The following is a 27,248-nucleotide window of genomic DNA, read 5'->3' as shown; positions in this document are numbered from 1 at the left end:
AAAAAGTAATTTTGAGGAGGTAAGTTTACTTCATAAAGTCTTGTTATCCCACTCAAAATATGAGGCATTTATCTTTTATTTTACTAGAAATTGAGATATTTTGAATTCTCAAGTCAGTATCTTTTACTACTAATTACAATATCCCCCAAGATCCAAAATAGTTGACCACAATTAACAGCTGGCAGGGAGGACTGGCAATCGGTTAGAAAGGTCAAACAGATAATACTCTTGTGACAGTCCAGTGACAGTTCTTAAATCAGGTGATTATGCTGCTTTTCTTTTTCTAAAAATACCATTCTTCATAATAATGCTCCAGTATCACAGTTCATTAACTGAGAAAAAGAATGTTTATTTTAAATCTCATCTTTTCGAAAAAATCATGCAATCGTTTCCCTTTGAGCCAATAGTCCAACTTCATTCTTAAAAGATTAGGTAGAAATTAAACACACCTAAAGCCTACTTTATACTCCAATAATGAGATGAAAGCTGAAATGCCTAACAGAAGGGTAATATGTATCGCAAGAGAATGTCTTGAAAAAATACCTTCATTTTACTTTTTACTGATATCCCCACATTAGCAACCTCCTAAAGCCACTTATGGGTGGAAAAGATGATAGATTACTAAATTCAATATTCTGACAAGTAATTTTTTCTATGACTACAGTCTTTATACAGTTTCTGCTATCCTTCTTTTAGAATATGTAGCAGTGAGCAAAATTTCTGAAAGGCAACTCCCATTTAAAAGCTAAAACTCAGTCTACGGCCATGTCACCCTGAACAAGCCCGATCCTGTCTGATCTCAGAAGCTAAGCAGGGTCAGGCCTGGTTAGTACTTGGATGGGAGATCACCTAGGAAGACCAAGTGCTGTCGGCGTAAAAAAATAAAAAATAAGGGATTGTAAGATGACAAGGTCCTTGCAATCTGAGAGGTCAACCAAGTATTGCCTCGCCTAAAAAATAAAAAATAAAAAAAAAAAGCTAAAACTCAGAATAATAATTTCACATACACTGTTCTCCCCCCACACCCCAATACCAACAACCATAAAACAAAGAATCCATTGTATTTTATTAATGTGTAACTGCCCAGTTGAGGAAAACTGCCTTTCATATGGAGTTATCATGCTCACCTTTCAACCTCTGGCTGCCTCATCAAAATCAGTGGGAAGCTGCTACTAAGAAAAGAGGAGATGCCTAGTAGAAGACTCTTTGTAGGCATCCTCTATTTACAGAATATCATGACCTACAATTGTTAGCAAAATTCTCAAGAAACTTTTCTTCAGACAGTAAATCATTCCTGTACCCTATTCCTAAAAGTGAAGACTGGTTGAAGTAGTGATGGTACAGATAACTATGGTTTAAAATAAAAAATCAGTAGTATGAAATTTTTAAAGAACTGATAAAGTAAAGCAGTAGCACTGAGAGCCTTGAAATTTCCTAATACTTAAGGTAGACTCCACAGTTTGTTAGAGGTAATATACATTAGGAAATAAAGAAGATTTATATGAGAAAGGAAGGACAGACATGTAAAGCAGAGGTAACAGTGAACCTGAAGGTGTGGAGGCCAAACACTACAGGATATATTTAAGAAAACAGCAAATATTTCAGAATAGCAGGCTGAATGAAAAGGTAGTGGAAGATAAGGTTTAAAAGGTAGAGGGTTCTGAGTGACAAGCAAAAAGAATTTGGTTTTATTTTTAGCAGGAGAATGACATGAGCAAAGCTGTGTTTTAGGAGAAATATTCCTGCTGATGGACAGATGTACTGACAAGGGGGAGAACAAAAGCAGGGAGTATTTTGGAAACTGTTAGATGAGTTTGAAGATGAGCTAATTAGTGTCTGGCAAAAGCAGCATAAGTGGCCATGGCAATAAAATGGAGGAGTTCAATGTGAAAAATGCCACAGAGAAGACTCAATAGTCCATGGCAACTGATTATATGGGGAGAAGTGGAAGGAGATGACCACATCAATCATGAGGGTTCTAATCTAGATCACTGAAAGGAAAGTGAATTCATTAATAATAGAAAACTTAGGAAGAGGAATAGATTTTGGAGGGCAGTGCATCATGAGTTCACTTTGGGACTTGATGATATAAACTGGAAGGATGGAAACCTAAGGTTGGTGATGCTGAAAGACAATTTCCATTCCCCTACAGCCTACTCAAGGATTTAGTTCCTACAGATTTCTACTCCCTCACTTCCCATTCAGTCTTGAATCTATTCCAATTTGGCTTCCAGATCTTACCACTGCACAATTAACCTCACCAACAATCATCATGTTGCCAAACGCAATGATCACTTCTCACTTTTCATCCAAATCCCTTAGGCAGCATTAGATCAAACTGGCGATTTCCCCTATTTCCTCAATTTCTTTTTTTAGCTTCTCTACCTCTTCTAGATCACTAAATGCTTGAACACTGCAAATTTGGTTCTGGACCCTCTTCTTTCCTTAACTTATATTCTCTCAAAAGGCAATTTTACCTTGCAATGTAGCCTTAAATACCACCTATAGGCTACTGACTTCCTGATTTATATTTTGTCTTGATTTCTTCTTTGAGCTCCAGATTCACATGCAACTGCCTATTTAATAGCTCTACTCAAAAGTGGAGTAGGCTTCTCAAACAACATTTGCAAAACAGAGCCTATTCTTTCTTCGGTCCCATCATCTCACTAAATGGTATTAACAAGTTCCTCAAGCTCTGGTTTATCCATTTCCCTCATTCTCCAAATCCAATCCATCAATAAATCCTGTCAATTATATCTCAAAACATATAATTAAATCATCCGTTTCTCTCCATCATCTCTGACATCAACCTTGTATAAACATCCACTTTCTTATACTGAATGTAAGCTTTGTTGAGTTCAATCATTCATTCGACAAAAATTTAGACACTAGGAATAATGAGAGGAATAGCAGTAGGAATAATGCTAGGTTTGGGATATACACATTCCATCACCTTAGGGGCTTTGGTGAGAAAGAGAAGTAAAGCCACAGTTAGAAATCAATGTCATAGATTAGTGCTCTGGTAATGACTTGCTGAGGATTCTCTAGGAATAAAGAGTAAGGAGCAACTCATACATTTTGGTTTGACAGGAGGAGCAAAGATTGAACTGAGTTTTTAAGCAAAGTAAAACTGATGATGGTGAAGATAATATGTAACATTTATGGAGAATGTAGCAGATATTTTACTCTTAACCATTATGTCATAATCTCAGTTAACTAAGTGAAAAGTCATAGGTAAGCAGGAGCTTTAAGTCTGGTTACTCTCCAAATTTTATTAGAAATGGTACTGACAATAATCAATGTAAAACAGTGTTCAAGTTCACCTTGAAGACAACCTTGACACTCAACTGGCGAAAGCCCTTATCTAAAGTCCTACAACATTTAACTACCAGGGTTATAACACTTCATGCAGTGCACTGTAATGCAGTAATTACCGTACAGGTGTCATCTCTACAATTACACTGCAAAGCTTCTGAAGTGCAGAGGTCATGTCTCATCTGCCCTGTTCATACATGTGCACAGAATGAGACCCAAAAGACAGTTAGCAAATTATGGTTATCAAGTACAGTGGCTGTAGAACATCTGCTCTTCAAAGAAGCTCCCTTGATATAACTATAGAGAATTTTATTCTTTACAAAAAAACAAAAACAAAAAAAACAACTTGGTCACATAATATTTTATTTGATAACAATATGTTTGCCACTTGCATTTTCAAAAATCTAGGCCTTATTTTTAATAGTTTAATAATATTTTCAGAAGATCAAATAAGTAGGAAGAATTGAAATGCCTTCTTTTAGATTTTACTATATTTTAAAATTTATTCAATTCAGCAAATGCCTTAATAAAATTTAGCATAATTTTATTAAATCTGAAACTAAAAGATTCAAGAAATAACACCAGACTCAAAATCTAATAATATTTCCAAAGGGTGAAACAGCGACTTAATTATTTTCTCTACAGGGGTTGAATGATGAGGGCAGACTGAAAAAAAAAACAGCATCACATTAATAAATAAATTTATGGAATATTGAAAAAAGTATACTAAATCTGTATGTATAAAAATCAACTAAATCAGACACACAGATGCAAACTTAATAGATTGGAACCACTGGATAAATATCTCCACAAACACAATCCTCTCACAGATGGAAACACATTTTCTCTAACTACCAAACTGTTTCCCTAAGACAAAGCCATGATAAAAAACTAGCACAATGATTCTACAGGGTGAAACACTACATTCAAAATGCCAACTGCAAAATCAACTCAAACATTTTTCTTCACACATGAAAATGTTTAGGGAAAAATTTTTTTAAAGTATGTAAGCAATATTTTTTGTATAGAACACACTTAAGAGCAGCCCTTCATTATGGCTGATGGACAGACTCAATCACCATTAAACCGCTTCTTCAGAGGAAAGGTCTCACAAGACCTCTTTCACAAAGGACCATTTACCCCTCATTACTACCAAGTCTGTTGTTTCCAAGCATTCTACAGTCATGAAAATGTGTACTTACGAGCTTGATGGGTTTGTGGTAAAGAGTAGAAGGTGGTTGGGGATTTGGAATAGAGAGTTGGTCTTCCTGCTTGAAGTAAATTTTCTCAAAACTGTCTACATCTTATAAGTCCCTGTTGTTATTTCTTATACAGACCCTGCCCAGGGTATGTGTTATAGAAGACATTTTTAACACATTATCTATAAAACAAACCTCTTGAAAAGCAGCTAGCTCATCATAAAACCTGTAAGTCCTTATTTATCATGTTATTAATATAGTTTTATGTATTTATCTACTTTAGGTAAGAACAGCCTACAAAGTAATAAGATGATAGGATCCTAGAATCTTGGCCTTTAAAGTTGAAAATAATCTGAATGATATGGTAATAAAGATTTGGGATTTAAAAAACGGACCCCAAGTCTACAGCCATGCCACCCTGAACAAGCCTGATCCTGTCTGATCTTGGAAGCTAAGCAGGGTCAGGCCTGGTTAGTACTTGGATGGGAGACCACCTAGGAAGATCAGGTGCTGTAGGCATAAAAATCAATTAATTAATTAATTGATTAAATAGATAAATAAACCGATTGTAAGATGACAAGGTCCTTGCAATCTGAGAGGTCAACCAAGTGTTGCCTCGCCTAAAAAAAATAAATAAAAATTAAAAAAAATTAAAAATGGACCCCAAAAAGATAATCAAAGTCTAGGAAATGGTCTGGTTGCTGGCAGCACTATGTTATGTATTGAGAATCAAATTCCTCCAATATTTGCATGAAAATTACTTTCTCTGACTTGTTTTCCATGAAAACTATTTGATTTGAAGGAGGAGGCAAGTGGTTGAGGAAAGAAGGATAAAGGTGGATGAGACAGGGGTAAGGAATATTTATTAGAGTTCTAACTGTATCTGACACGTAACACAAAACACCTTACACATACTATCCCCTATAACTCACAATACCCTATTGTAGGTACTATCATTCTCATTTAATACATGAGGAAAATGGAGCTTAAGGATGAAAAGCAACCCAGTTACTAGTGACACGACTGGAAATAAAGTCACGTCTCACTCTGACTCCAAGTGTATGTAATCTTTAGCATCCAGAATGCAGTTCAAGGGCCAAATATAGCCTATCTGAATGCAAGTTGTGACCTACATAAGATATTTAGCCTCACCAGGAAGTTACATAAGTAAACTACCAAGTCTACTGAATACCAGACTAATATGTATGAAACTCAGAGCTACCCCAAAATTTCTGGGCAACAACTGGGTCCACCCAGCTCTGTGAAAGTACATTCTTTTTGGGAAACTATTGAAAATTGAAAGCCATCACCACTGATGTGAACATTAAAGTGAAAACCCCACATGTTCTTGAAGACATCTTGTGATTTTCAAAAAGAGGTCTGTTAAATACCTTTACTCTCATGATGTACTGAAAAGTGTCCAGTGACTAGGCCACAACAACTAATTGGTCAAATTTTTTTATTAAAAAATTATTAAAAGAAGTCTAATACATTTGTATTACTGATTTTTTTAAATCCAATTTTTATTTGGCTATCCAGCTTCGTTAAAAAAAAAAAAAGCCCACCCTATCACTCATTACCAAGGCAGTGGTCTACTGTATCTCAGCATTCTACGGTCATTCCACACTACCTGAAACTATATATCCTTACAGGCATGTAAGGTGGTGGTAGGAAAATGGTGGATTAAAAAAAAAAATCAATAATCCAACATCCAATAGCATTGCTGATCCAGTGGTACAACTACTAAAAAACCTTGCTTGCACATTTTCACGATTAGCAATTAGTCATAATTGCTGAAGTGGTCAATGCAGCGAGAGAAGCCCGATTCTTTTCAGACTCTACAGCATCCAAAACCCAGAGTACTAATACCTTTGTGTGGAGACAGTATAATATAAAGGGCATAAAAAGGCTTTCAAGTGAAAAAACATTGGTCTGGTATGTGGCTGGTAAATTATTTGCTTTCCTCTAGTTTCGTTTTTCTTATTGGTAAAAACTAGAATACAGTGACTCAAATGGTCATCCTGAGAATTCTATGAGTTAATTTAGACTAAGGTGTTTAAATACAGTGCCTGGTATATAGCAAGTGCTCGGTAAATGCTACTGTTATCGAATTAACAACATCATCATAACTTAATTTTTATCTTGAGGATGATGAGAAGCCTTAATCAGATCTGCATTTTAGGAAAAAAATGAACACTCTAACAGTAATATAAGTGGTCTAAGGGACAAAATTATAGACAAGAAGACTAATTAGGAGGCTATCTTTATAACTGAGGCTATAAAGTTGTGGGCTTGAACTTAGGAAATGACCATTGAAGACAGAAAGGCAAAAACAGACTTAGCTACTTACAGCTAAGAAAAATATAGATTAAATATTTAAAGTACATCAGGGATCTGGTCTCCATCAATGTCTTCATATTATAAAACCTTTATACATTCTCTTTGCTAGTAACATTTTAACTTTAGTGTGCCATGTATCTTGTCTGTTCATCTGAATTAATAAATCTTTTAAAAAGTTCAGTTATGAAATAAATAGTGTTTTAACTTTCCTTAAGTCAGTCCAATGTTTATTGTATAATTTTAAAAGATACTTTTCAATTTTTAAAAATTCATGTAAAAGCACAAAATATTGATATCCTGATAAATTATCATCTAACCGAATTAATCCTAGATAGCTATATATCAACTTCTATTTTCTCTTCCTCAAAGGGGTAATGTTATTTTATATGACAATAATTTACTTCTTCAATATTAGTAAACATGGTCATAAAACAAAACATGACATAAAATTTCCAGAGAAAAGAAAATGATGATCATTCTGGGGTAAAATGTCCCTCTTTGAAATCCAGTATAAAACCTCTCCAGTAGCCAAGGAGTGCATGCCCACTGAAACAATTAAGTTCCAAGTTTCTGAGCCAGAACTAAAGACTAGAAATGGAAGGAGGCAGGCAAGAAAAGACTTTATTAGCCACAGTAAAAATGGGCCAACATAACCTTGCAAGAGCATAGCCCAAGAGAACAAGAGGAAGGACTGCCACAGAGAGGAGGAGCACCTCATTTTCCTGCTGCTGTGTTTGCTGTAATTTTTCCCTGATGTCACTGATGTCAGAGAAGGTAGGGCACACGGCTAAGTATGTCCCGGCCTGTCCCATCTCTAGAATCCGTCAAGAATACCAGACAAGTGAGAAAAGCAAAAGGTCATACCATGGTTTTAGCTATGCTCACTTGAAGACGAATATAACTGACTTCAAACTTTTGAAAGCATACCTGAAAAAACGGTAACCAATGAGAAAACATAAACTCCAAAATGGCACTGGGTCATATAAGATATAAAATACTATTCCAAATTTAATAAACTGATTCTAACACATTGAAAGTTATTACAGACTCCGTAAACTATAATGCATATGCTATAACAAATCTACCTTCAGAAAAAAAGATTAGCTTTTTTTTAAACCCAGGATAATCACAATTATGTTTTGCTGAATTTCAGTAAACCTTTCTCAAGACTGCTATACCTTTAGTTTTGACAATTCTCAACTGCAAATATATACTTTGGGTTTTCATTGTCTCCATTAAAAACAAAAACCTTTATGAACCCCAGTTTATAGGATGACATTTACCCAACTGGGAGGACAAGTTCAAGAAAAGAGTACTGCAAACCAGCGGTCCCCAACCTTTCTGGTACCAGGGACTGGTGCTCCTATGAGAATCTAATGCCTGATGATCTGAGGTGGAGCTGAGGCAGTGATGCTAGCGCTGGGGAGCGGCTGCAAATACAGATGAAGCTTTGCCTGCTTGCCTGCCGCTCACCTCCTGCTGTGTGGTGGTTCCAAGCAGGCCATTGACCAGTACCTATCCACGGCCCAGGGGTTGGGGATCCCTGCTATAAACCTATTAGAGAAACATTATTTATTTTTATTTTTACCTTCCCCAAAGAGTTTTCACTTAGAAGGGCTGAAATTAAATACCAAACGTGTCAATAATGTAGAAAAATTTTTACATTTGGCAAAATTGATTCAAAATAAATAAATTATAGAAACTATATCCTTCCAATAAGAAAATATTAATTCTTATCCCCAGAAATAAGAACCAGAGATCCAGCAGGCACTATACATCCTATAATTCAGGCATAATGCATATAATTACACTGTACATATCTAGTTCTAAGTAAACACAAGACATCTTAAGGTGTTACAGTTGAATAATCAATGATTGCCAATGTCTTCTCCTGGCTTAACAATGCAGCTAATCGTTTGGAAACAAAGAATAAGAGCTATCACTGGGCAGCAAGGCACCTAAACCAAACCTCCGGCAGAGAGCAGTAGAAATATGATACAGACCCACAATCACACAGACACTTTATTAGTTACCTCTACAAGAGCTGGTAACATCAATCTTTTTAACAGAAACCCAAGGCAATGTGAAAGATCAAACAGATTCAAGGAAGAAAGATGAAAATTAAATACTAAATTAATCAAAAGGCACTACAACACAACCTAGAAACTTCTACCACAGTGGTAGTGGGCTAAAGAAGATTAAGCTACACAAAATAATCTCATGTAAATGTTAGAGAACACATAGTAAGAAGTGAGGTTTGCTTTCCAGAAGACTACAGTATAATGATCATTTGGGCACAAGAAGATATTTGGCCAGGAAAATATTTGGTCAAGATGGTTGAAGGGAAAGAAACATGTACAAAAGAGACTCTAAGCCAGCAGTCCCCAACCTTTTTGCCACTAGGGACCAGTTCTGTGGAAGATAATTTTTCCACAGACTGGGGAGTGTGGGGGGGAGGGGATGATTTGGGGATGATTCAAACACATTACATTTAATACTGTGCACTTTATTTCTATTATGATTACATTGTAATATATAATGAAATTATACCACCCATGATAATACAGAATCAGTGGGAGCCCTGAACTTGTTTTCCTGTAACTAGACGGTCCCATCTGGGGGTGATGGGAGACAGTGACAACCAAAGTTTGTTGCTTATGTCCAGTCTACTCCGTAATCTCATTTTGGTTGCTGTCACTGCAGAAAACCCTGCTTCACAAAGATAGGATGTTGGAAATGGAAGCAGGCTTTTCAATGCTTTTGTGGCAATCTCAGGATATTCTGCCTTGACTAATCCAGAACGTATGGAGATTTGAAGTTGCCTCAAATATACTTTTAAGGCCACAGTCCTTTGCGATCTCATGCAGTTGATCCTCTTCTAGCACGGACAAAATCAATTCACCTGGCTTACTCACAAACTGGTCTCAGTTCCATTCCCTCCCAGATAATGGGTCTTTTGTGGTTGGGAAGTAAAGCTCAAACTGTTTTGAAAGGTGAGATAGGTGATCATGCACCAGCTGGGAGAAAGAAGGCCCTAGGTTCGTACTTTTCAAAATCTCTGCTCATGTTTGAAACATGTCAAAAATCTCATTGTTCACTCATCGCCCCCATAATTCCAGTTTGGCTTTGAATGCAGCCACTGTATCTGTTGACTTGAACACTGTTGTCATTCTCCCCTGAAGTAAGAGACTGAGTTGGTCAAGCAGGATGAATATGTTACACAAGTAAGTTAGTTTTGCGACCCATTCTGTGTCACTAAAATGTGCTGCAAGTGGTGACTATTTTTCTAAAAGAAATCTCTGGAGCAGCTCTTGTAATTCAAAAACTCTGGCCAGTGATCTACCTTTAGAAAGCCATCTTACTTATGCGCATAAGAGAAGACGTGTGCGCTCTGCATCCATCTCCTCACAGAGCTGCGCGACCAGACGTTGAGTTAAGGGTACGTAGTTTAATGTGGTTGATAATTTTAATCACATCCCGCAAAATGTTAAGTTCAGGTGACATTTTTTGGCTAGCCAGCATTTCTCTATGGAAGACACAGTACACAGACTCACACTCAGAAGCGACCTCTTTGACCCAAGTAGTGAAACCAGAAAGCCATCCAGTCATGGCAGCCGCTCTGTCCGTGCATATACTGACACAAAATGACCAATTCGGTCTTCCTGATATGTGATCAAAGACTTGAATAGTTCTGCAGCCATGGTGTTGGTTGGCAACAAAAGTGCACATAACATATCCTCACGCACATCCTCCTGAGAAACTGATTGCACAAAAAACAAGCATTGTTGCCTTGCCGTCAACATCGGTAGACTCGTCAACCTAGATTGCATGCCATGGTGACTCATTAATCCTCTCTAACAATTGTGCCTCAATATCCTCTGCTATTTCATCAATTCGTCTAGTTACGGTGCTAGCTGAAAGAGGAACACACGCCACCTTTTGAACTGCAGCCTCCCTTAAAAGTTCATGATAAATGTCCTTAGCAGCAGACAGGATCAACTCTTCACCAATAGTAAAGGGCTTCTTAGTTTTAGCAATGTGGTTAGCCATTGGGTCCTTCCAGCTTTTCAAAGAAGCTCTCCAGTGATGTTTGTTTTTTACTCATTTTGGCTAGGGTTAGCTTGTGGGCTTCCCAAAACTGTGACTGACACAAGTGAACAGTGCGGGAAAGAGGCACATATGGAAGTGGTAAATAAAATAATGGGCAGGCCACATGTGGACTGAAATAAGAGTTGGATTCTGACTTAAAGCCTGCCAACAGATGCAGCTAAATTGTCACTTGCCACTCAATGATAGGGTTTTGATATGAGTCTTCAAGCAATTGATTTATTATGGCTTCTGTGCTATAGTCAAACCTGTTCTAATGTATTTATCTGTATTTGCAGCCACTCCCCAGTGCTAGCATCACTGCCTCAGCTCTACCTCAGATAAATCAGGCATTAGATTCTCACAAGGAACACGCAACCTAGATCTCTCACAAGCACAGTTTACCATAGGGTTCATGCTCCTATAAGTATCTAATGCTGAAGAATCTAATGCCTGATGATCTGAGGTGGAGATGAAGTGGTGATGCTAGCTAGCGCTGTGGCTGTAAATACAGATGGAGCCTCCCTCGCTCGCTCATCTCTGTCACCTCCTGCCATGCGGCCTGGTTGGGAACCCCTGATCTAAATGACAGTCTTCCAGCACAGCGTGATGGATCAGGCTTTTTTCCTCCTAAAAAGCATCTGCTGCACTGTGCTGCCTCCCCTCAGGCCCCCACCAGATGTAACCGATTCAAGGTTTGTGTACCCTATGCTTCAAAAAGCCAATATTCAGCATATCAGAGTTTGGAGTAAGGAAAGGTTTATTGATTGACAAGGTGCCTATGGGGAAGATGGGCGTCCTTTAACGCTTCTGCAAATCCATCTTAGGAGCACTTGAAGTTCAAGTATTTTGTTTTGTCAAGAGAAGGGAGGAGGGGTGAGACAAGAGGTGGGTGAGAATTCTAATAGCTAGGCACTACCTGGGATCCAAGGCAGAGCACGAAATTTCCAAAACTCTTTGTTCCAGGTTGGTCTGTTGACTCCCGCTGATCTGAGTCTGGTCCTGAGGTTTCCACAAATCTTTGATATAAAATCACTGTTTTGCACAGATTTCCTCACCTCTTCAGGAGAGACTACTTCTGACAAAGAGTTATTTTTGCAAAATATTCAAGCCTCAAGCAGTCCAGTCAACTGGCTTATCAATAGCAGGAGCTATTATTGGGAGAGGGAAAGGAGGAGGGAGAGAAAGAGAACATTTCACTGTTACACCAAGAGCTGCCTGTCTTAGCTGGGTTCTGGGCTGCCCAGGGCTCTTGTAATTGAACATAGACCTTAGAAAACTTGTCACATGTTATTGGGGTGGAGGGATTGGCTTTGTTGCTAGTAGTTCTGAGCCAAGGAAACCCTGAAGCATTCCCATGCAAAATAGTCTGAGCTTCCCCAATCACATCAAACAACCCCAACAACAAACTTCAAAGTCTGAAGCCTTGCAGCAGCTGAGTTACAATTAAACCTGCAAGGCTCACAAAATCAAAGAAGCCAGAATGAGATGAGGCAAGAAGAAAACTGAGCAGCTAGTCTTAATCTGTTTTTCCCTACATATACCTGATACGGGATACAGAAAGCTACAAGCAAGCTGGGTCTTCTGCTGAATTTTTCATCAAATACCTAGAGAAAATAAGGGGCAGGGTTCACTTTATTTTTTAAATGCCTTAGAAGTTATTCTATTATAAAGGAATATGGCTGAAGAGGAAGAAAACAGATGCCCCATTGTGAGTTCTCCTGATGGCTTTTGCAAGGATCACAGAGACGTCGATCACCTCTACTTTGGAGCAATGCTTATGCTTCATTTTATCCTCCTGAGGTATGGTACTGATGACTATGACTGCTTCAAAGCATGTGTTATTGATGTGAGAAATGGCTGGGCCAGAAAAGATTCCCTGAGTCAAGATAGAATAAACTCTGGTAGCTCCACCTGAGAGAAGTTTGTCAGCTGAATGACAGGTTGTGTCACAAGTGTCAGCCATGTCAGCCATGTCATCCACTAGGATGGCCACGTGATCCTTCATATCTCCTACCTGCACTTTACTGGCTTTCTTCTGTTCTTTGTGAATCAAAGCAAAGTCCACATTCAACTGGTCTGCAATCAAGGTCACTCCCTTAGCTCCCCCAGCATTGGGTGAGACAATAATGCAGTTTCTCCAGAGATGTTCTTCTTTATCCACTTCAGGACAGCTGGCTGCATATTAATTGTCCAAGGGATATCAAAAAAGCCCAGAATTTGATAAGCATGCAGGTTCATGGTGATAGTATGATCTGTACCTGCTACAGAGAGCATATTTGCAATAAGCTTGGCTGAGACTGGAGCACAGCTCTTATCCTTCTTATCCTGTGGGCATAAGGGAAGCACGGGATGACTGCAGTAACCTGGCTGGCTGAAGCAATCTTGCAGGCATTATTCATGATCAAAAGTTCCATTAAGTTGTCATTAATTTCACCACAGCCACTCTGAATGATGTGGACATTCTCTCCACATACATTTTCGCCACTTTCCACCGAGGTCTCCTGGTTGCTAAATTTCTTAGTAACCACCTTGCCTAGCTCCAGGCCCAGGTGGTCAGCAATTCTCTGGAATAAGTCCTGGTAGGAGCTGCCGCTGAAGATTTTAATATTCAGCATCTTGACCAGCTACCCTAGGCACTCTTCGTTCAGCAATCACGATCACTGTTGCTGCGGCTGAGACCGGAACTGGGCTTGTCTCAGAGACTCAGTACTAACTGCTTCTCATTGCTACTCTACCATCTACATTCCAGCCCTGAGTGCTGCTCTCAATTGCTCAGTGCCTAGGAGGCGGGGCCAACAGGGAAGTCCACACCCCACCAGCCTTGAGTAGTTGAGCAGCAGCAAGGAGGCAGCTCCTTGCTGTCTAGAAACATGATTTTTAAAGAATTAAGTCAGGACATGAGTTTTTAATATCGATGGCAAACGGATTCCTTGTCCAAAATAATGCTTAAAGAACTTAAATATCAGTCCTCCATTGTATTTACTATCAACCCAAGGATCTAATAATCTGTTAAATAATCCAGCTACATCTGTTCTTATGACTACACATAAAATCTGAAACTATCAAGATTTATTTTCCAACAGACATTTTAGAACAAGAATTTTGTTAAGTTCAATTCCTTGTCAACTCATAAGCTTAGGTTTGATTTTGAAAAAAAAATGTAAGATGTGATTACACATTCATGAAACCAGCAAATTCATATTCTCTTTTCAAGAGGTCATTGGCCTAGCAAGTGTGATTACTGTATAGTAATAAATATAATAATTTACTATTAATTAACCACCTGGCACCATCTAAAATATAGCATCTAATGGGAGGAAGCAGTAAAATGAGAAAATGGAGGAGAGAGACACAAGTTTGGGCTTTAAAAAAATATATCTTCCACGTCTCTAATTTTTTTAACTTACAGAATAGTTACAATAACTGGTTTTAATGTCGTCTGCTAATTCTAACATCTATATCAGTTCTAAATTGGCTTTGATTGGTTATCTCTTTGATGTTTGCCTAGTATCTTTGATTTGATGCCAGACATTGTGATTTACCTTGTTGGGTGCTAGATATTTTTGTATTCCTACAAATATTACTGATACCGTTAATTTGTTGGAAATAATTTGATCCTTCTGATGTTTGCTTATATGATTTGTTACGCAGGGTTCATTATACCCCCTATCAAGGGAAGACCTTCCTGGGTGCACTTCCCAATGCCCTGTCAATTATATGAGTTTTTACAGCTTGGCTGTTGCAAACAGGCACTATGTAGACACCGGGCACTGTTAACTAATCCTCTTGGATGTTTTTTTCCTCCTGTCTTGAGTAGCCTCCTCACATACATTATTAGTACTCCCTGAATATTCAAGGGAAACCCTCTGCAGATTTCTAGGATGCTCTCTGTGCAGCTCTCTCCTCTCTGGTACTGTGTCCTGTAGACTCTAATTGCCTTGGTCTTCCCAGACTCTCAGCTCGGTCTCTTCAACCCAGAGAGCATGTCGGGCTCTTCCTAGTCTCCCCGGTACCACATTCCCCTCCTTCTTTCCAAACACACACTTTCTACACTGTAGCCGGGAAACTTTATCAAGGCAGAATACTGGGACAATCATAGGGCTTACTACACTTGTGTCTTGTCCATCAAGGCTTACTTCTCCTCTTTGCCAGATGTCTAATGTCTTAAAAAGTGTTATTTCATTTATTTTGTCTGGTTTTTGGCTGTATCAGGTTGGGGAGTAAATCTGGTCACTGTTACTCTACTCGGTTTTTGGCAGATGAAGAAGTCCACACCCTTCTTGTAAAAGCATTGCCTGAGGGACAGTTCTCCTGATCCATTTTGCATTCAGCATTTAAACAGACCTCCAATACAGAACCTCAGGAGCTGATTATTGCCTTTCTGCATATCTCCCTTGGATAAGGTTCTTTGGACCTTCTCTCTTGAATCCAGAACCATTTTTACCCTGGAGAATGCCATTGCTTTCTTCTGTTCTACTCTCAGCAAAGCCAGGCCTATGTGCCACACTTCTGCCAAGCCTCTCCAGCACCATCCCAACTTTCTAAAATGCAAGTACAGGTCAGTCCTATGGCCTACTACCTGTACGAATTACACAGTCATTTCTTGAAGCTCAGGAGTTTGGCAGGTTATTCTCTAGAACACAAACTGGTCAAACACAACTAAAGATAGGCTGTAACATCTCAAATAAATCTGTTATGCTTTGCTTAAGGATACATAAACTTAATCTACAGTCCATATGTTACCAAAAAATAAAACAAACACAAAGAAGAGCATAGTTCTGTAGCAATAGCTATAATACAAACCGAGCAAAAGGAATGACTTTCACAAAATATGCATGAACACTAAACCTCATCAATAGAAACAGTGACCTCCTCCACTTACAAGAGACAGTCTCTAAGAGACAACAATTAAGTTTCAAAGTCTAAATGAATAAGTGAGAATGTTTCTAGAGTTTAATATGGCCCTAAGCTGATTTCAAGGCCAATAAAAGACAGTTAAAATTATCGGTCATTTATAATTAAGCAGAATTACTAAAATCACACTGTTCTTTGAGATGTAGCTATTTTCAGAGACATTCTGATAGTAAGCTACATACTGAAGGGGAACACAAAGGATCCAGAAATTGAAAATAAGAAATATTTTCATTAAATTATACACTTATGTCTGATTTTAAGTACAATATGACTAACGATTGTGAGAGAATTTCAATAAGCATTCCAAGGAATACTATGGCAGTACTGGAAAGATTAAAAACATATCAGGTTGAGACTTGACATTTCTTTTTGGCTCTACTTCTTCATTCTCCTAAACTTATTTATTGTTCATGATTCAAGATCTTTGCACCTATTATTCCTTCTGCTTGGAACTGTATAATCCTAGATCTTCATATGGCTGTCTTCTTATCCAGGTCTTAGTTCCCCGTATGTTCTCAGATGAGCCTTCCCTTCTCATCTACCTCAAAGCAGCACCCATCCCCTGACCTTACCACTATAACATTATCCTGCTTTATTTTCTTCAAAACCTATATAATTATCTGAAATTATCCTTTTTAAATTATACATTTATCACCTCTTTCCCCCCAACTCTGTGACTAAAAATGTAAGCTGACTCTCAAATTTCAAGTCTATTTTTCTAACTGCTAGCTAGACAAACTTGTGTACATGGTTTTAGCTTCTTTATTTTGGTTCATATACCAAATGTGAACTCTTTTTACTTGATGAAAAACACATTTCCTATTGCTTATGAAAGCTTATGCAAGGGATCCCTGAGTTAGACTTGGATGGCTAAATCATCTTCTAAACTGACAACTTAGCCACTAGCATTAGTACTTGTCTCCTGCCTATAGCCACATCCACTATACTTGTTTTACTATTTATCAAGGCAGTGTCTATTCTCGTCCATAAAAGGTATTGGTAATAGCAATATCACTTTATATGCTGAAAGTTATTAGAAAAGCTATTTTTAGGCATTTTCCCCCTACAACTATATAGTTCCTTATATGTCACTTTCATTAGATAACTAGCTGAAGGATGACCTTCAATGCAGAAATAGGTTAAACTATCTATTCAAATGTCTTTTTCCAAGGGTAGTTAGTGTTATCAGACTCTTCCCTGGGAACATAAAGCTGTATGTTCCCCTGCCCACTGTGAGAATCACCGCCATAACAAGCCACCACTATTGTTGGGAACAGATCATACCCCTACTTTTGAAGAGGGCAGGCATCTATTGTCTGTGCTAGGATGTCCATCAAATGTATGATGAACTATCATATCTCCAGCCTCAATTAAGATGCACTGATAACAACATCTGGGACTGATTCAGTTTGTTCCAATTCGAAAGTCGAAAAAAAAAAAGACAAGTTTGGGGATGGGGTCTGAAGACTGGGGCTCTGATGCTGACCCCTAAGCAGACAGACGATTTCATGTAACTTCTCCTCGACTCCAATAATTGCTGCCCAGCTTACTCCACAGGCTCTCATGGGAGCTGAATAAGAAAATGCATTGGAGCCTATTATAAAGACTATTTGCATTGGAGATATATGAAAAATTACCCTTCATTCCCCCATTCTTTCCATCCCTATTCAGTTGTCTGCCCCAGGTTTTCTGGAAAGCTACAGAGCGTGCAGACATTGTAAACACACACACACACACACACACACTACACCACACACACACACACACACACACCCTGTTTTGTTCACACATTATCTCCTTCAGAGCAAGAAAAGGAAAATCATTAGTTTAGCATCTTGTTAAAAAGGTAGGAGGTTTATTTTTGAGAAACTTCTCTTGTGAATCAGATAATAAAAATTTAATTTTGGGTAACAGTATTTGAAAATTTCTCAGATGGTGTTATATAGAATACCTAGTCACAGAATTTTAATATGTTTTACATGCAAATTGGTTCTGTAAGCAAGTAAGTTGTGAAATGCTGAGTCAAACCAATTATTTTTTACTACAGGGATTCTCAGAACCCTTAATATTCCGACGTGTACTGCCTCAATGAGCTAAAGACAGGGTAAAGTGTTTCTGGAACTTAACTGATCCCGGAATGTTTTATCAGTGGCTATCTTCTCAGTGTAGTATTCCATGTAAAACACTTCAGGGAATGTTGCAGCTAATAAGAAATATCTTAATTCAATTTTTATGTTTATCAAAAATAGTATATGTACATTCCTTGAGTCAAATCATATCTACAAGGGTTTATTTATGATAAGGATTAGTTCCTTGCTCCAGATCTCTCCGCCTTCATGTCCTGTCACAAGCAGCCACATTCAATTCTTTCAGGTATTTCTTCTGGGATTTACCTCTATTATTTCTAAATAATATGCAAATACTCATATTCTTTTTTTTCAATTTTAAATATTACTCACTGATTTCTTGCTGTGGAAGATGAAGATTAGCTTTTCTTAAACCCCTCCTACCCCTCAATACAAACATGCCTCCTCTCCCCATCTTCTCTTAATAAGTTATATTACAATTCTCACTTAAATCAATATTCTACATTTAATTATTATAAAGTTATGTGTGTGTGTGTGTGTGTATATATATATATATAGTTTGTATATATATAGTATATATATAGTTTGACTGAACCACGTAATGTGTTATTTCTTTTCTTATAAAACTGTGTTTTCCCTTAGTGTTAACAGTTGGCTTGTTTGCTTAGTTTTTTAAAAACATACTTATCACTAATTCATTATCGAACTCTCCATCAGCACTTATAAACTCCACTTAATATGGTCAAGCATATCACACAACCCATGTGCTTCACTTTTTCCCATTGGAAATACTGCTCATGGAATCATCCAGAAGGTCCTCCTGCTTCAGTCTGATTGTTTTCCAGGCCTGCTGAAACTTCTTTTCACCATCCTGGGAACTCCTTTTGTTTCTTTTCTGAACTGGATGGATCCTCTTAGAGCAATTCATCTCTCTTCTATGTTTGATCTTCCTTCTTCTTGATTTATTCCCTTGTCTTTAAAGCATATCCTCCAACAGTTTCTTGATAAAGTATGCACATGAGCTAAATTTAAGCCCTTGTGTGCCTGGAAATGACTATTTCTTTATACTTGATGAAAATTTTGCTAAGTAAATATGAAGTAAAAATCATTTCCTACTTCTAATGTTGCTAGAACACTGAAGTTCCTTTTGATATCTAATCTTTAACATAAGACCGTTCTAAAGGCTTTTATGATTTTCATTCCTAGTGAAGTTTACAAAAATATGTATTGACACGGATCTTTTCCCACTTGTTGTGCCAAGTACTTGGTAGACCCTTTCAAACTCTTTCATATCTTTCAGTTCTGAACAATTTTCTTGTACTTTTTCTTTAATAAATTTGTCTCCTCTTTTTCTCTCTCCTTTCTTTCTGAAGCTCCCAGTAGTCAGATATGGGACTTAGGAATTAATGTTCTAATTTTCTTAACACTTAGCCTTTCTGTCTTTTTGTTCTCTCATATAAAGTCTTAACATTATCTTCCAATGCTTCGGTGGAAGTTTGCTACTTCTCCTATCATGTACTGTATTTCTAAGAGCTCGTTCTTGTACCATCCTGTTCATGTCTCATAAATGCGAAATGGTCTCTTATAAGATGGCCTCCTATATCTGAGACTATTAATTATTATTTTTAAGTTTTCTTCTGCTCCCCTCAGTCTCTCATTCCTCTGTGGCTTTTAAATATATAAAATTAGTTTATTTTCTATTTATTTTAGTCCCTTTCATGTTGAAGATTTCCTCAATTGGATATGCTTCCTCAGCTGTCCATTCATATTTAAGAGTGAGGCACCAAAAAGTTGATTAGAAGTCATGTACAGCGGTGTGAGGCTCATTATCAGATGATGTTAAGATACAGACTGCTTCATCAAAGAACTTACCAAATGCCCATACCTGCAGGTCTTTTCTCTTGAGCTGGTTAGTTTCTCATGTGAAGCCTCCAATATTCTGCATAGGGGATGTAAGTTTAGCTGCCAGAGTTCTGGCAGCCAGTGAGGAACAAGACCTAAAGATCCTCACTGTTCCATATGTAAACTTTCACTTAATTTCTCCGTTTTCAATATAGCAGTAGCTCTACTCTCCCTCAAATGTGTACAGACTATTCAAGTCTGGAGCCTCTTCGGTGCAGCCTAGTGCCACTTATGGGCTAGGGTTAAGGTAATCACATGACTGAGAAGATCAGGGCATCTAACTTCTCCAAATATTACTTTCAACACTGCTTATCTTTTAAGGTTCCTGGTGTCTTCAATTCATGAACTTTTCCAGAGCTCTGTGGGACACGCCGCATGCTTCATGTCTGAGCCCCCATCTACAGGCACTGGAGTCTCTGCTTAGGCCTCAGCTTTCTCTGCTCTGCTAAGTCAGCTACTGCACATCATCTACCTTGTCTTCCAAAATGTTGAGGATATTTCCTCTGCCAGTCTTCTCGTTTTGGGGAATTACAACTTTAAAAAAGTTCTTTATTATCATGTTAGTAGAATTTCAGTGAAAATAAGTGACTGTGTTCAATCCACTGTGTTAAATGAAAGTTCTGTATCAATCAAAACTAATCTGTTATCATTACACTAACCTTCATCATATTCCAGTTTTGATACCTAAAGATTGAGTAGAAATAACCAAGAAAGAGCTTAAAAGGTAAATAAAACATCTCTGAATAGTAAATGTTCTACATGAATTATTTAAAAGATATTTTTGATCGATCTACACTTTACTGAATAAGATTGCCCCATTTTCTCAGTACTACCAACTTAAATTATTTCTACTAAAACCAATTATTAATCAGCCACATATAGTATACATATATGTTTATTTATAGCTTAACTAAATAAATTGCTTCCAAGAGATATCTTTGAAAAGATCTTTCTTCCTTTTATATGCTGAGTAAAATTGGTTAAGAGTTTCAGAAAGATTATAGTTTATAAATGGCATTAAGCAATGTTTCATATTCAGTATTTCCACTGTGTGTTTAGACAAGCAAGTTAACTAGAATTGAGAATCACCAGTGATTCTGTGAGCTAAATGGGCCTTTTATTTGGCCATTAAAACAATAAAAAAAACCTGTCTCTTATGTTTCATAATCCTGCAAGAAAGATTCATTATCTCTATTTTACAGATAAGAAAGCCAGATAGGTTATTTGCAAAAGCTCGTACATGTAATCAAGTGGCAGAGAAAAATTCAAATTCAGATCTTCAAAGACTTTTCACAATAACAAAAACAAATTGTATTTCTGTTAATAGTTTTGAATTAAATCAATAGTAATCATTTCAGAATAAAAGTATAACTTCAATTTAAATCACAAGTCTAATACCTTACTAGACCATTAGATACAAAATACTTTGGCATTTACTGATGAATATTTATTTTATAAAGATGCTATAAGTGTTAACAAATAAATATCTATACATATGTAATTTTTTTTCCAAAGTCTTGGAGAGTCAGTCACAGTACAAGTTAATTTAATCAAGAAACAAAACACTTATCAATATATATGTACCCAACCAGAGAGCACCTAAATACATAAAACAACTATTTAATAGAACTAAAGGGAGAAACTGAAAAAATAAAATAAATAAATAAATTATAGTAAGGGACCTAAATACCCCATTGACAGCTATAGCTAGTATCATCCAAACAGAAAATCAGTAAGAAAATATTGGCCTTAAATGACACATTAGACCAAAAGAATATAATCAGCATTTACAGAGCCTTCATCCCAGAACGCCAGATTATATATTCTTCCCTAGTGCACGTGGAACATTCTCAAGGATACATCATGTTAGGACACAAAACGAGCCTCAACAAATTTAAGAAGACTGAAATCATACCAAACGTATTCTCCAACCACAATGTTTTGAAATTATAAATCAACTGCAAAAAATAAAAAAGTGGGAAAACCCACAAATATATGAAGATTAAACAATATGCTACTAAAGAACAACCGGTCAAAGAAGAAATAAAAGGAGAGATCAAAAGATATGTAGAAACAAATGAGAATGACAATATGAGATATCTAAACTTTTGGGATGCAGCAAAAGCAGTAATAAGAGGGAAGTTTATATCATTACATCCCTATCTCAAGAAACAAGCGAAATCTCAAATAAACAACATAACATTACATCTTAAAGAATGGAAAAGGAACAAATGAAACCCAAAGTAAGCAGAAGGAAGGAAAGAATAAATATTAGAGCAGAATTAAATGAAATAGAAAATAAAAAGACAATAGAAAAATCAATGCAATAAAGATCTTATTCTTTGAAAAGATTAATAAGATTGACAAACCTCTGGCTAGACTTACTAAAAAAATAAGACTCAAATAAACAAAATCAGAAATGAAAGAGAAGTTACAACAGACACCACAGAAATACAAAGGATCATACAAGAATACTATGAAAGACAATATGCGCCAAATTCAATTATCTAGAAGAAATGGACAAGTTCTTAGAAATATATAACCTTTCTAGACTGAATCAGAGAACCGAAAAATCTAAATAGACTGATTAACAGTAAGAAAATTGAAACAATCATGAAAAACCTCCCAAAAAGTAAAAGTCCAGGACCAGAAGGCTTCACTAGTGAATTCCACCAAACATTCAAACATTTAATACCTCTCCTTCTCAAACTCTTCTAAAAAACTGAAGGGGCAATACTTCCTAACTCATTTTATGAGGCTAACATAACCCTGATACCAAAACCTGGCAAGGATAACATAAAAAACTATGGACCAATATCGCCGATGAATATAGATGCGAAATTCCTAAACAAAGTACATGTTGATTTAAATTTCTCATCTTTAAAATTTCTCACCAAAACTCTTAAGTTTAAAAACTGTATGACACTGTACATTAATCTCATGCTGTCCTTAAAAAATGGGAAGTAAATTTTATAATTTTAAAAAATATGGCCTATCAGATTATGACATATTTGCCATTATTTTATCTATAGATTTCAAGCTACTGATTATAAATTAGTAGTCCTCAATTGGCACACTATTTTTCCTTACATATTTCAGAGTAACAAGCATTTATAAACATTTAAGTTTATTACAAAGATGTAATTTTTTTAGAAGTCTTTCAAATGATAGTCAAGAAGGTTCTAGACTAAGCAAAGCTTTACAAAGGGATAAGATATAAAGGAAAGTGAATGGCTTGCCAAAGAGCACAGAGTTAGTGACCAATGAAGCCAGGACTTAGGTCTTTTGACTCTAAGGACAGTGCTCTTTCTACCCTGCAACTCTGCCTCTAAAAAGATAAACACTCTGTCATTTCGATTATGTAAAACATATTAAGACTTGTTTGAAACATTTGGGTTTTTACTAAAATTACAAGTGATACTGTTTGCCAAACACTAAATTAACTTTCATTTCTAACATATAAATTATAACATATTAATTAAAATGCATATAAGTCATTGGGTGAGGGTAAAGTAAATGACAAAATTTCATAGTTCCAAATTTTATTACTTTTCTATCTAATGAGATTAAGCTGATTTTATGAAAATCTAAAATTTAATTTTATATATTAAAGTATCAGGTACCATGTTTCAAATAATCAAAATTCAGTGCATATGGATAGAAAAACCGCAATATTCACATAATTATTGTGTTCAACTAGCCAAAAAAACATAACTGGTATTAAAAATATAGAATACTCTTTTATTCATAGTTGTATAAATAATAATACAAGTCAGCCTGTTCTGGCTACCTGATATCACGTGCTAAGCACTGTTCTAAGCACTTTATTAATTGAATCCTTAAAATAATCATATAAGAAAGGTCCTATTATTATTCTCATTTTATAGATGAAGAAACCATGTAACTTCTAGGGTCACATGACCTGTATCCAAGTTGTCCAACTTCCGGCAAACTTCTTTCACAATTCTAAGCCTTCCCACCATGTTCCTTGAAATTATTATTGCATTATAAATACACTTACTTCCATGATTAACATCTTCACAACAGAATGTTTTCCTACTTTTTCATTTAAAATTGCAGACCAACCTGACCATCTCTAACTCTGCTACCTTCTTCTTGAGGGAAATTCTTTATCTCCAAAAGTCCACATATCAGTCTGGAATCCCCTGGGTGCCAACACTTACCCACTCATTAAAAAGTCCTTCCTCTGACAAGGACTCTATTCTTAACACTTCCATGCAACTTCCTGTAATCTTCGCTATTAAATGAAATTTATAGACAGTACTTCTATAAAAATTCATATATGTACAAACTTTCACAATTTTATCCGTGGCCCCCTTGGAGCTCTTTTAAAACTCTTCCACTCAGAGCCTGCATATGACCCAATCCCCACCCTTCTCTCAAAATGTGGTCCCTAAACCACTCATATCAGAAACACCTGGAACGCTTGTCTAAAGCAATACCACTGAAATTAACTTTAGAACTGGACTCTCTCATGATGAAGTCCAGGAATCTGCATTTTAAACATTCTCCCCAGGTGATTCTTATGGCTCGTTAACATTTAAGACCCATCCCTAGGGACCTCACTGAGAATTTCAGAATACTCAGTTTTCATCTCTACCCTACCCCTTGGCATTATTCTAGAAAACTTTAACATCAATGTGATGATCCATAATACACCTACACATTAGCTTCACTTCTTTACCTCTATGTCCCATTGACCAGCACTTCCTGTCCATGTCAGCAATCCATTCCTCCTATTGCTACACCCTAGATTCAGAACTGCTCAATTTATCAATCGTCTTAAAATCAATAGTATACTCTGCCCAAGCTATCCTCTCCTTCTTCCACCAAATCTGCTCTTCAGCCTCAGCCAGACGCTAATCCTATGACTTCCGTTTTCTTTCAGCTAGCAACCTCCCTCCACTTCCTGCTCTGCCCAGCACAGATGACAGTCTCAGGCACTTTCACCAGCTACTGGGGACCTTCCCATGGGCTTCAGAGGACCCATCCTGTACCTTCCAAGCTTGCCCAAGATGTCATTACACAAGTTGTGATGCCACAGTTAGTTTAGCAGGCTGTTCCCCTTAGACCTCTCTTCTCTTTCCAGTTCAGGTCAGCCAGGTGATAATAATCTCTTTTATAACTTATATTCACAGAGCACTTATTGCATTTGATAATGATTATCTCATTTAATCCTCACAATAACTCTATGAAGTGGGTACATTATCCTCACTATAAGCTAGAAATACTAAAACTAAGATTAAATAATTTGCCTAAGGTCTCACAGACAGTATGTGACACGGTTGAGATTCAAGCCCATAAAGCCCTTTTCCACAGCCTGGGCCCACTTTACTTTTCTTTCTACTCTGCTAATAAAGGAGAAAAAAAAGGAAAAAGGCCGCTCAGGCACTTGCCAGTTGTCAAAAATGAAGTCAGGGCTCTTACTTTCTTGAAAAGCTTTGCCTGTTGCTCTGCTCACCACTTTGTATTCCATCCTCAGCTTTTCGGAACTCATCTCCATAAAGTGGCAACAGATAGTGATACCAAAAATATATATGGTTTTGGAAAGCTTATTAATAAGCTTTACATGTTGAAACATCTGTCTTTTATCAGTCCGAACTTAAAAAGAATAGCATGTAAAGTACTGTGGAAAACTTTGAGATTGAAAAAGAATATTGTGACCAATTTTTCAAACTCACCTTTTATTCTTCTTGTAATTTTCCAGTTGTTGGGACTGTGCATGTTTGTATCTTTCTAATTCACACTGTGCACATAAATCCTCCAGATTCAGCAGGTGGTTTTCCACCTCCTCAAAACTAGCTTCTAAATGAGCTGAAAGTACATAAAGTCAAAAGAACAAATGTCAAATCAGAATCCTTAATCATGGAGAAAAGAAAGTGTCCAAAAGTTAAAAAAGTTTGAGCTGCTTGAGACTATTTTGCATTTAATATTCTTTACTAAACTTATTGAAGCAAAATAAAATGCACTGACCAACATTAAAACATACCTCAAATTATCTTATTTTAGTATATTTTTATATTTCAAATATTTGAAACTCAAGATGTGAGTTCTCACAACACTTTAATACTCTACTAACCAGGATGACGAGGAAACATTATCTTGATTAATGTAACATGATATCCTAATGATCCCATATACCACACATAATCAATTTCAAATAATGAGAATATAGCAAAATATAATTAATGCAAATTATACTAAACATAATATTTGAGATTTCAAGTTACGTTAGCATTTATTTTGCCCCAGCATATCATGTACATAAATCTTCAAGGCACTGTAGAGATGTACAAATACTCAGTAAGCATAGTCAGTGGCTGGTAGAAAGAAACTCAGCTCTGTCTACCACTGAACTAGTCTTTTACTATTCCACTTTGCCTTTAGGCCACAGAGCTTTGCAGCTTTGTTGGAATATAGATATCATCCAGTCAAATTCTTATTTTACAACAGGGTCTCCAATCTCCGGGCCACAGATAGGTACCAGTCTGTGGCCAGTTAGAAACTGGGCTGCACAGCAGGAGGTGAGCAGCTGGCAAGCGAGTGAAGCTTCATCTGTATTTGTAGCTGCTCCCCAGTGCTAGTAGCATCACCGCCTCAGCTCCACTTTAAGTCATCAGGCATTAGATTCTCACAGGAGTTCCGGTCCCTGGTGCCAAAAAGGTTGGGGACTGCTGATTTTAAAAAATTCAAGACTAAAGCCTGCAGTAGTTAATTCCATGCCTTCCCCAAGGTCACCTAACTAGTAAAGGGCAGTCAGGAATCAAAACTGAGTCCCTCTTACACTACACTACAATGATTTCCAATTGGCAGGGTGCTAGTAAACCAAGACTTCATAGCTGCAGGGTGAGAAATGGTTTTCTAAGACAACAAAAAAGTTTTAGAAGTAAAGATTTTAGAACTCAAACAGCATCACGGCCATTCGGTAAGAACACTCACTACATGTGCAGACACTGAGATACAAAGATGAAAAAGACAGTCCTTGGGCTCAAAGAGCTTAAAGTAGAAGGGAGGCCTATTTCCATGACAACACAGATGTACAGAACTCAAGGAGTGGCATCTAACATAGATGAGGGAGAAGGACGGAGAGGCTCGATTGGAGATCTGACTCCCAAGTCTGGAAAGTCACAGCCATCCCATCCAGTGAGGAAAGAGTAGCCTAGAAGGGGCTGGCTGTGCAGCTTTTCAGTCTCAGTTTCACTTAAGCAGCTGCAATACAATTACAGTACATCCAATTTCTTCATTTATCCACTGGATTTTATATGACTTTCTAAATTAGCTTTCGCAGCATCTAGGTTACAAGCAAATGTCTCAAATTTTAACTTGCAATTTCAGGTTTGTTAAGATGCAAATTCTGGCCTGTTTTTAATTAATCTTTGCT

The 27,248-nt window shown here is 37.0% G+C and overlaps 1 protein-coding gene and 3 pseudogenes across 4 annotated transcripts in view; 2 read left to right on the top strand and 2 right to left on the bottom strand.

The window, feature by feature from the left end:
* DTNBP1 (dystrobrevin binding protein 1) overlaps positions 1 to 27,248 on the bottom strand; it is a 125,709-nt gene that overhangs the window by 67,216 nt on the left and 31,245 nt on the right. For all 4 annotated transcript variants that reach the window (XM_039857965.1, XM_039857964.1, XM_039857966.1 and 1 more), the window contains one exon: positions 25,549 to 25,681. In XM_039857965.1, the coding sequence (XP_039713899.1) occupies positions 25,549 to 25,681 (133 nt within the window). The remainder of the gene's footprint in view (positions 1 to 25,548; positions 25,682 to 27,248) is intronic.
* Positions 756 to 874, top strand: LOC120599112 (uncharacterized; annotated as a pseudogene).
* LOC120598963 (uncharacterized) lies at positions 4,915 to 5,033 on the top strand (annotated as a pseudogene).
* Positions 5,101 to 18,458, bottom strand: LOC120598879 (ribose-phosphate pyrophosphokinase 1-like; annotated as a pseudogene).

The sequence above is a fragment of the Pteropus medius genome, unplaced genomic scaffold (genome assembly GCF_902729225.1).
Source record: "Pteropus medius unplaced genomic scaffold, Ma_sr-lr_union100, whole genome shotgun sequence".
In the NCBI taxonomy this organism is placed as follows: Eukaryota; Metazoa; Chordata; class Mammalia; order Chiroptera; family Pteropodidae; genus Pteropus; species Pteropus medius.
The sequence above is the reverse complement of the archived record's forward strand: the minus strand, read 5'-3'. Positions and strand labels throughout refer to the sequence as shown.